General features: G+C 31.3%; 1 protein-coding gene across 2 annotated transcripts; it reads left to right on the forward strand.

The window, feature by feature from the left end:
* Positions 1–240: 240 nt before the first annotated feature.
* Positions 241–2110, forward strand: LOC108192687 (probable polygalacturonase). Of its 2 annotated transcripts, none has more exons than XM_017373516.2 (3): positions 241–486; positions 1035–1155; positions 1758–2110. In XM_017373516.2, the coding sequence occupies exons 1-3, from the start codon at positions 388–390 to the stop codon at positions 1772–1774; spliced, it is 237 nt and encodes a 78-aa protein (XP_017229005.1). In that variant the 5' UTR covers positions 241–387; the 3' UTR covers positions 1775–2110. The 2 variants fall into 2 exon arrangements, with proteins under 2 accessions (XP_017229005.1, XP_063942329.1); XM_064086259.1 differs by lacking the exon at positions 1758–2110 and adding an exon at positions 1262–1365 and having other exon boundaries at positions 340–486.
* Positions 2111–10073: the final 7963 nt, after the last annotated feature.

Raw genomic sequence — 10073 nt, forward strand, 5'->3', positions numbered from 1 at the left:
GATGTCACTTTTACAACATTAAGCATGATGTATCCAATTCAAGATGAACCACCTACCCTGTAATGATTGTAAAATGAACTAGTTTGCTACTATACTTCTTTCACTTCTAAACTGGTGAGATAAATGGGATTGTTGCTTCCCATGATCTGCAAGGGTAAGTGAAATGTATAAGATGCTAATGGCAAAATATTTTATACTTTTCGATCTATGTCTGGCCCGATAGTTAGTAGGTAAGGATGGGTTATATATCATTTTATTTTCTTTTCTTCATGTTCCTTAATTATGACTTGAAAGTCTTGTGTTTTATCTTTGGATCTCATTGTTTGTCTTTTGATTGTGATTTTCATAAGATTGTTTAGAGAGAATTATGATCAGCCCCATCTTCACATGGAATGGCATTTGATGCTGAGAGCACTTGCCAGTCCTATTGGTCCCACAGACTGGAATGAAGCTCTGGATATAATTGCTTATGGTTCTCATGAGCAGGTTTGCTTTTGTTTTCTTTGCTATCAGCGTGATTTGTTCTAACAGGCAACTAGGAAGTTTTGATTAATGAAGCATCTCATTTCTTTGGAGTCCTACTATTTTTCACCCTTTTAGTTTCCAATAAAAATGTTATATTGAGGAAAATTGACTATACTACAGGGAAGAGGAAAATTCACAAAATTATAGTCAGAGTCCTAATATTTTCTCTCTCCCTTTTAGTTTCCAATACAGGTTTAAACATGTCCGAGGAAAAGTAAAAAATAAAATTCACATGAATGAAATAATTTGTTGATCAGAGAGGACATTTGTTTGTAGGCTTGTAGCTGAATTAGTATTTTTGTGGGTACCAAAAGGAACCACCAGCCAGTTGTGTCTTTAAAAAGAATTAATTAATATACAGTTAGATAAACACTAGCTAGACGACCTTTTGTCAGCAAAAGAAAAGAAATTTGTTCAAGTATTGTATAAACTAAATAATATACTTTGTAAATGCATCATTTCCAAATTGCACAATATAAATCCTCTGCTGATATTAGTTCATTTTGCAGGATAATGCTCACTGGGAGGTTGTTGACGCCTTACCATCATATGGACGAGGTATTGAACTTCCTGGTGGTAGGTATCGAAGCCTGATTACAGGAAATAATCTAGTCGATGTTGTAATTACAGGTAGTGGAGCACCCTTTCATATTAGAAGATGCAGTTTTCTTTTGAGCACTTATTGTTTTCTGTATGTTATTCTTATGGATTATGGATGAATTAATTTACTGCACAGGTGACAATGGGACTATAGATAGCCAGGGTTCCGTTGGTGGGAGCACTTCAGTTCTCATTGTTTAAACTACAGCCGACCACACCTGGTTGATTACTCTTAAAATATTTACAGAGTATAGTTATGCTTATATTTGGTGGGCTACTAGTGTACTAGGAGTCCATGATTAAAAGATTACTGGATAGTCTATTAAGTTCTATTAAGTAGAAATTGATTAAAGATTACAGGGCAGTCTCCATGATTAAGAGTTTATAAGAATATATATCCAAGTCTAATGGGAAACATATATAAAAAAAGTGCAAGTCCCGATACAAGTGTTTTCCCTTCGATCATCATATTGTAGTGTATATATAGCCATGCAATACAACTCTATATATTGTAATGTAAAATTAAAAATAGTTAAGTTGTACAAGTGTTTTAGATAGTTGACAGTTTATTTATTTATTTATTTATTTTTCTTACTTAGAAATGACATGATTATATACTTGTTGGTGTGCAGGGTATCAATGGACTTGAAGATCTTTAAGAAAGCTTCTGATATGGAGGACAAACTTAACAAAAACTGAAGACAATCCTTGAACATTTGGCTGAGAAGAATTATGTGCCGGTGGTCAGAATTAACATGAGTCGAATGCCAATAGCAATGCAGCTGCTTATTCATGATTAGTAGTACTATGTTCTAGATTTGGCCCATTTGTCAAAAGTTTGATGTACTTCATGTATTTTGGCCTATTTTCATTTCTAAGCTCGAAATTGTTTTTTTTATTTAGTAACTATGGTACTGATCTTGGTTGTGGTTGTCTAGGAATGATCATAGCTGTGGTTGGTAATAGCATTAGTACTGTTTTTGGGATTTGTTGGTCTTGAACCTTTAATGGTGGATTGATATTTATTTTAAATGGTCATGTCAATTTTTTTATTCATTCTGTTGCAATATATGATTATAATTTTGCCTTAAAGGTTGCTTTTGATATTGTGAATATTTAAATAACAATGCATTTGGACAAAAATTTGTTGCCACAGGTGCTATATGGCAATGTTAAACCATAAAGAAAGTGTTGCAAATTTTGTTGCAATAAAAGAATAAACTAAAGCAATGATTTAAATAGCATTGCTATAGAAGAAAAGTTGTTGCAATATGTGGATCTGGCAATGATTTGAACTTGTTGCATTATATATGTTAATTCATTGCAAAAAGGGCCCTATGGCAACGGGGCAAAGTTAACCGTCGATTTTTTGAAAATCATTGGAATAGCGTCTATCGCAATGATTTTTTATAATATAGCAACTATTTTCAGGGGTTGCTAAATGCAATCTATGGTATAGTGTTAATAACATAAAAATCTCATATATGAATATTATTCAACAATATGAATATAAATAAAATAATAATTACATGTTTTATTGTCTTAACCAAGAGTGTCAATTAGATAGCTACAAAATTCAATCTATACAAGTAAAAGAAAATATCTACTGTGATAAGTAAATTGTGTTTTCACACTTATATAATTAAAAAAACCACGCTATTTCATACACAAACATATAGTAATGAACTAACTTATTTTATATAATTTGGCTACAAACCATGCTAATAATATCCCTAGAATTAGCGTCCAGTATGCCACCCATGCCCGGGCTGTTGTAGATATGTTTGTAGTATTCGCTATGTTTGTAAAAACCATATTACCATCGGGAGCTGCTCCCCATATCGTCCTCCTTCATTGTCTCTCCAAAGTCTGCGTCAAGATTAGGTCTTTGTTATCTTCCTCCTTTCACATTCAAATTCAAACTTTGAAACTGGCTGTGCATAAGGTTTTCTCAACCTACAAAGATAAAAACACCAAATAATGCATCAACCTACAAAACACTACTGGTAAATAGACCGATTCCAACAATAAGGTTTATTTTACCTCTTGAGTTGATGGTCTATCTTTTGGTTCAAATGCAAGCATTCTGTCTAACAACCCAGCGCTAGGGGTCTACACACAAATTTCTTTAAGTATAAATAGTGTGGTGACACACAAATTTCTCTCTAGTATTTTATATTGGAGGTGTTTTTTTAATATAGTTATAGGTGATAAAGGCGGTTTTTGTCATTAAACTACTATGTATTATAATGTTGTTCAATACTAGTTATTAGTTATGTACCTCCGTGAATGCCGTAATTTCTTCCATGTAATTTTATAAATGGCGGAAGTCGAAACTACTTTAATATCAATAATTAAGTAAACAAGAAGAAGAATGCAATGGAGAGTTTAGCTACTACTCGGACAAAACTCAATATTATAAGCGTGTGGTTTTTTGTTTTAAAAACAAAATACTCGATCCCATAGTTATATTGGGAGTGATAGCAATTAGGACACTACAAGGTCAAGAGTCCTTACATTAAAACAACTATTCAAAAGTCTCTATATTATCAGCTTAGTATTAACCACAGGAGCCCAAAAGCTTTAGTTTAATAATTAACTATAAATGTGAAAACACAATTTATTTTTGTATAATATAATGTTTTTCTTTTATTATTGATCTAATTCTCAAGTGATCTAGTTGACACGGTTTGTCAACCCAATATAATATGTTATTATTAATTTATTTAAATTTCTTATGTTCATATATATTGATGAAAAATATTCATATAGGAGTTTTTTCTGTAACCAAGAAACTATCATCATGCTTTCTGGATACAAGGGTGCTACACTCAAAAATTATATGAGATGATTATGTTGTGAAAACCTTTCTTGTACTTGAGCTATGGTCTTTATGGTATGAATGAGAGAAAAAGGAATGGTGGAAAGCTAAAAAGAAGAAAATGCTAAAATATGCATAAATATGAATATGTGCTTCTAACTTATAAATCCAGCTGGGCTTTTAAGCCGTAAACAAACACCACCTATATATGATGCAAAGATGTATATATGCCTAATTAAGTCTCATGAAGACTTTCATATGCATATGTAGGTCAGACATAAATTTATTTCTATAATCATACACAATCACTTTTGAGAAGTATGTACAACATGTGTAACTCATGGTATGATCACATTACAATTAGCATGACCATTGTTCACCTATGCGTACACTGTGTCAGGATAATTTGGAAGGAAATGAGGATGTTTGGCTTATGTCCTAAAAAGCCAAATAATTACTTTAAGGTAAACTATCAATTTTCAATGTCAATAAAATAATATAGATGACCAAAGAAAATCCACCTTATGCAATAAACTATCAATTTTCAATGTCAATAAAATAATAGAGATGACCAAAGAAAATCCACCTTATGCAAAGATAAACACAACATATAACATAAAATAGAACTCTTTTAAATACAAGTTAATTATTTAATAAGAGGATACGTTGTATTATAATTAATTTTCCTATTTTAATATACCTTTGAAGGCACAGGTAGCTACAGCGCCCACTACAATCCGCCCACAAGAACCTACACATTTTAATTTCACTATATAGTGAAACATACTTCTAAAATATGATAGTCATTTCAAACTATATTGGTAAATGCACTCTCAATATAAAATCTTAATGACCTTGTAGGCATGTCTAAAAATTAAATTCAACATTTCTACTTTATTTAAAAGAAAATTCAAGGACATAAAAGAAATACCCACGTATTGTCTAAAAGCGCTTCCCATAATTTATAGAGTCATTAAAAACTTAGCATCCATTATTATAAACAATTTGGCCTCAATGGGAAAATGATTTTACAATGATAAATGGCATAATAAACGGACCGTTTTCTGACGTAAACGACCGTTTTTTGCGGTGGGTTTTGTCATTTTTTTGTAGTGACAAACTCAAAAAAGTTGAACAGGTTTTGAGGTAAATATGGAAAGAGGTGAAGTTAGAAGAGCTTTATAGGTTTAAGAGCATTCCATAGATATATGTCAAAATTTTCATCAAAACCAATGAGCCAAACATATATCTGACACAAGAAGGCTTGTGCTCTATGACCAAATTAGATATACATCTTAAAGGCGGTATTTGATCAATGAATTAATGAAAAAATAAAAATATAGACCGAAGTAGTCTATTAAATTTCGGACCCACCATTTGTAAAACAAAACTAAATTATTTTGAAGAAAAAGGGCTAGAGCTCACTGGCAGGTAACATGAAGCTATTTTCCACATTAAATTTTGAACCGGACCCATCATGTAGTGTGTGCCCATGTGGTGGGTTTTAATTAGAGTTGTTGGTTTTGTACATAATTATGTGCACCAAACATTTTCCATAAGGCAACTAAAGCTCGAGCTTTAATCTATATTATTAATGCTAAAATGTAAAAGATTGTAAGAGTTCGGTCGTTAGTTTGTAGTTCGACACGCATTATAACCTTTAATTAAAAAAACAAATTGATGAGAAACGTTACAATGAATTTTTTATATTTCACTGAAATGCTGATGTAACTCTAAGGTTTTAATCTCGCCAACACCATATTAAAATAAATTATTAATTTAAACACATATAATGAATTATTAACTATTAAACTACCATAGAGCATAGCACGGGTTATAGGCTTGTAAGAAATATAAGCTATACAGGTTTTATCCTAATTAAGGTCAGGTACATCTGACACAACCCGAAACACGACGATGCCATTGCTGACATGATTAATTCAAGAACAACTCGGTTATCACCAAAGGACTTGTCTGCTAAGATTACAAACCTTTCCGTTTATACATTTTATTGATATCATAAATTAATAAATTTTGGAATGACATAGAATTGACATGTTAACTAGTGGTGTTGCCTGAAACCCAAATTGGCCAACATAGAATTGACATGTTAACCATCTACAAATATAATTAGCAACATTGGTGCCTCTCCGTCCAAAGTCTGCATCTAGATTAGGTCTTTGTTATCTTCCTCCTTTCAAATTCAAATTCCAACTTGGTTTTGGTTTTGCACTACCATCAAAACCAAAATCAAACATGTTGCTCGGTGCTATGTTGCTAGGAAAGCCATGAATCTCCGAATATTCAGAGGATCTAAGAATATTAAGTTTTGGACCGTTAGTTCATTTGAAGGCACGGGTAGCTACAACACCCACTACAATCCGCCCACAACAACCTACACATTGTTGATTTCACTATATACTGAAACATAATTCTAAAATATAATAGTTATTTATAACTATACTGGTAAATGCACTCTCAATATAAAATCTTAATGACCATGTAGGCATGTCTAAAAATTAAATTCAACTTTTCTACTTTATTTAAAAGAAAATTCAAGGACATAAAAGAAATACCAAACAAATGACTCTATCTTTATTTTAATGAAATAGAAAGCTTTTTTTATTTATAAATCTTTATTCAGTGTATCAAAACCATTCATCAAGTGTTTTTGAGCTTGTTTTACATTCATGTATATGTAGTAAGATTATAATAAATTTAAGTTCATGAATCTTGTAATCTTAGCATTTAGAATTATCTAAAGGTTCGTTGAAATTTCTATCAAATAATTTCTAGAAAATTCTATAAAGCTATATATAAAGCATTGTAATATGTCAAGATAATGTGTCAATTAAAAATACAAGATGAGAAGAGCTCTATATATAGTAGAAAATCAATTATTTTCGATCACTAAAAGGGAGAACTTATAATGCTTCTGGATCAAATCATCATTTGCTTTTATAACTTGGTGTAAATCAGACTCCATTAGTTCGAAAACTACATATATGTCTTTAAATTCTCTTCTAGAAGAGGGCAATAAGATGTGTTTGATTTCCACTATGTCTCGATGACGTAGGAGTCAACTTATTACTAGTATATATGTTTGATCCAACTTTTGCTATATTGGATTTCCAATATGTTGGAACAAACATATATAGTAGTAATAAGTCGAATCCTACGTCATCCAGACATAGTGAAAATCAAACACATCTTATTGCCCCCTTCTAAAAGAGAATTTAAAGACATATATGTACTTTTCGAACTAATTGAGTCTGATTTACACCAAGTTATAAAAGCAATTGATAATTTGACCGGGGAGCATTATAAGTTCTTTTTGTTGAAAAGGTGGTCGGCATTTAATCAAATATAGAAGTATAAAATCACTTGATTGTATAAAGATTTATAAATGAAAAAAACAAGCTTTCTATTCACTAGAATGAAGATACAATCATTTGTTTCGTACATGCAATAACAAGAACCTACAGCCTTTTTTTTCTTCTTTTTGTTTCACTCATATTAAGCAAAGTCATGGCATTTTAAATCTTCTCATCATTGTGTTTGGTGGTCAATATATGCATTAATAACGTCATGGTATTAAATATAACATTTAGATCCTCGACATATGTTTAGTTGCTATAAAAAATGGGGATTGATTATGCCACCTATCATATTATAAAATTATTATCTCATTGAGGTTAAATTGTTTGTAATAATGGATGCTAAGTCATCAATAAGTCTATAAATTATGAGGAAATGTTTTAGATTATATGTGGGTATTGATTTTATGTCAATGAATTTTCTTTAAATAAAGTAGAAAAGTTAAATATAATTAATTTTTAGAACATGCCTATATGATCATTTTGCTAGAATAGCAGTCTATTTCAAGAATGCATTTACCAATATAGTTAGTAATAAATATTGATGGCTTAATCAACCAAGCATAATAGATTTTATAGCAATCAACCACAGCTTTTGTTTAATACCATGCACCAAACAAAAGGACTGAGATGTAAAATGGGAGGCAATTTGTTTGATTTCTTAAAAGCAAATCAATGATATATACTGTTAGAGAAAATTATATATATAAAAAACTTAATTTTATAGAAATATTGCAAACTTCAATGATTATTACAACTTGTGCCAACTATATTTTGGAGAATCTTAATTAACAAAAATATATTCTTAATTTCAAATTACTATTTGTATTACTTTTAAATAAATAAATCATATTAAAATAATTAAATATCATGCACTAAAAAAAAGCATTAAATATTCTTAAAGATGTGAAATATTCACTTACAGAAGATGTAAACTTGGAGCATCTTCTTCTTCATTGCTTGAGATTTAGATCCATAAACAACTCATGGGCACCAAGATCCATACTTGTGTAACCAAAACCTGAAAGCAAAATCTTACTTATTAGCATCATAATAAGAATTGTTAAAAGGGTATTCAATTCCACAAAAAATTTAAGAAAATAAACTGCAAATATATTAATTTATATCCCAAATAGTAGAAGGATGAGATTGAATTATGTCTATAGAGATTATATTAACAAATATATGACATCTGTACCATGTAATCAAAGAGGTGATGAAAAAACATACTGATGATATTATACACTCTAATGAATATAGGATGAGAGAACTAGACATATAAAATACAGGGGTGGGTGTGCCGCTAACTCTGCGCCTAACTCTCAAACAACTAGGGATTTATATAAGAAACTAGGGTTATGGAGGCTTAGTGGGTAGCCCAAAATTATATATAAGATATTAATGTTATGATCCAAAACAAAAACATGCCTTAATGGGTTGCCCAAGCTCAACCCAAGCTCTTAAACTTATGCATGGGCTTACTCTATACCATTCATGTATCATACTCACAGCTTTTCAGATTTATTAAGTGATTTATATTAGATATAAAATTTTTGTTTTTTTTGAATATTTATATTATCTGGTTATAATAGAAAGTATTTAAAATATAATCATCACGATATTAGCTTTATGATGATACTATATATGTTAGATATAATTGATGATAACTAATGTTCTTAAAGTTTGTTTTAGAACAGGAGTGATCAAAGTTTAAGCTGGAAGCTGATCAGAGTTTGCTAAAGTCTGATCAGAGTTTACATAGTCAAGGCTCATCAGAGTTTACACGTGGAAAGAGCTCAGAAGCGGATATACTTCAAGGAAGGATAGAAGCGGAGGAGTGATTTGCAGACTATGGAAACTAAACAGAAAACAGTAGCAATCTTTGATTGATAGAATACATAGCTGATTTATAGGATATCAAATCAGAGATTGATTTTGTAACTGTGTCTATATAAACACAGATTAGGGTTACTCTAGATGAGTTGAGTTATCGAGTATATTTTACAGAACCCTAGCAGCTCTTAGTGATAATATATAAATCACTGAGAGAGTTTTTGTAACCATTCAAGCTTTGTGAATAAGAGTTTACTGCTTTCAATCTCTTATATTGTCATACTGTGTTATTGATTGTGATCATTATATCAACTTATATAGTGAGTTTATAGGACCTAACAAGTGGTATCAGAGCCAGCTCTGTTAAGATAACTACAGTGAGATCTTAATCACAATCATGTCTGAAAAATCACAAGCTTCGTCTTTTAGAGTTCCAATCCTTAAGGCATCTGAATATCCAGTCTGGAAAGAGAGAATGATTATATTTCTAGACTCTATCGATCCAGAATACCTTGACAGGATCTATGATGGACCACATATGCCCACCAAGCTCTCTGTTGGGCTTGCAGATGAACCTCAGAAGATCGTTCCAAAAGACAAGAAAGATTATACCCCTGAGGACATCTTGTCAATTGGTAAAGACTCAAAGGTGAAACACCTTCTGCACAGTGCCCTTGATAATGCAATGTCTAATAGGGTGATTGGGTGCAAAACTGCTAAACAAATCTAGGATGCTCTGGAAACCAGATGTCAGGGAACTCAGGCCATCAAGAAGAACAGAAAAACAATCCTTACACAGGAGTATGAGCACTTTGACTCAAAATCTGGTGAGTCCTTGACAGATCTGTATGACAGATTTGTCAAACTGTTGAATGACTTATCTCTGGTGAACAAGGAATATGATCTTGAAGACTCAA

Source organism: Daucus carota, chromosome 2, assembly GCF_001625215.2.
Source record: "Daucus carota subsp. sativus chromosome 2, DH1 v3.0, whole genome shotgun sequence".
Taxonomy (NCBI): Eukaryota; Viridiplantae; Streptophyta; class Magnoliopsida; order Apiales; family Apiaceae; genus Daucus; species Daucus carota.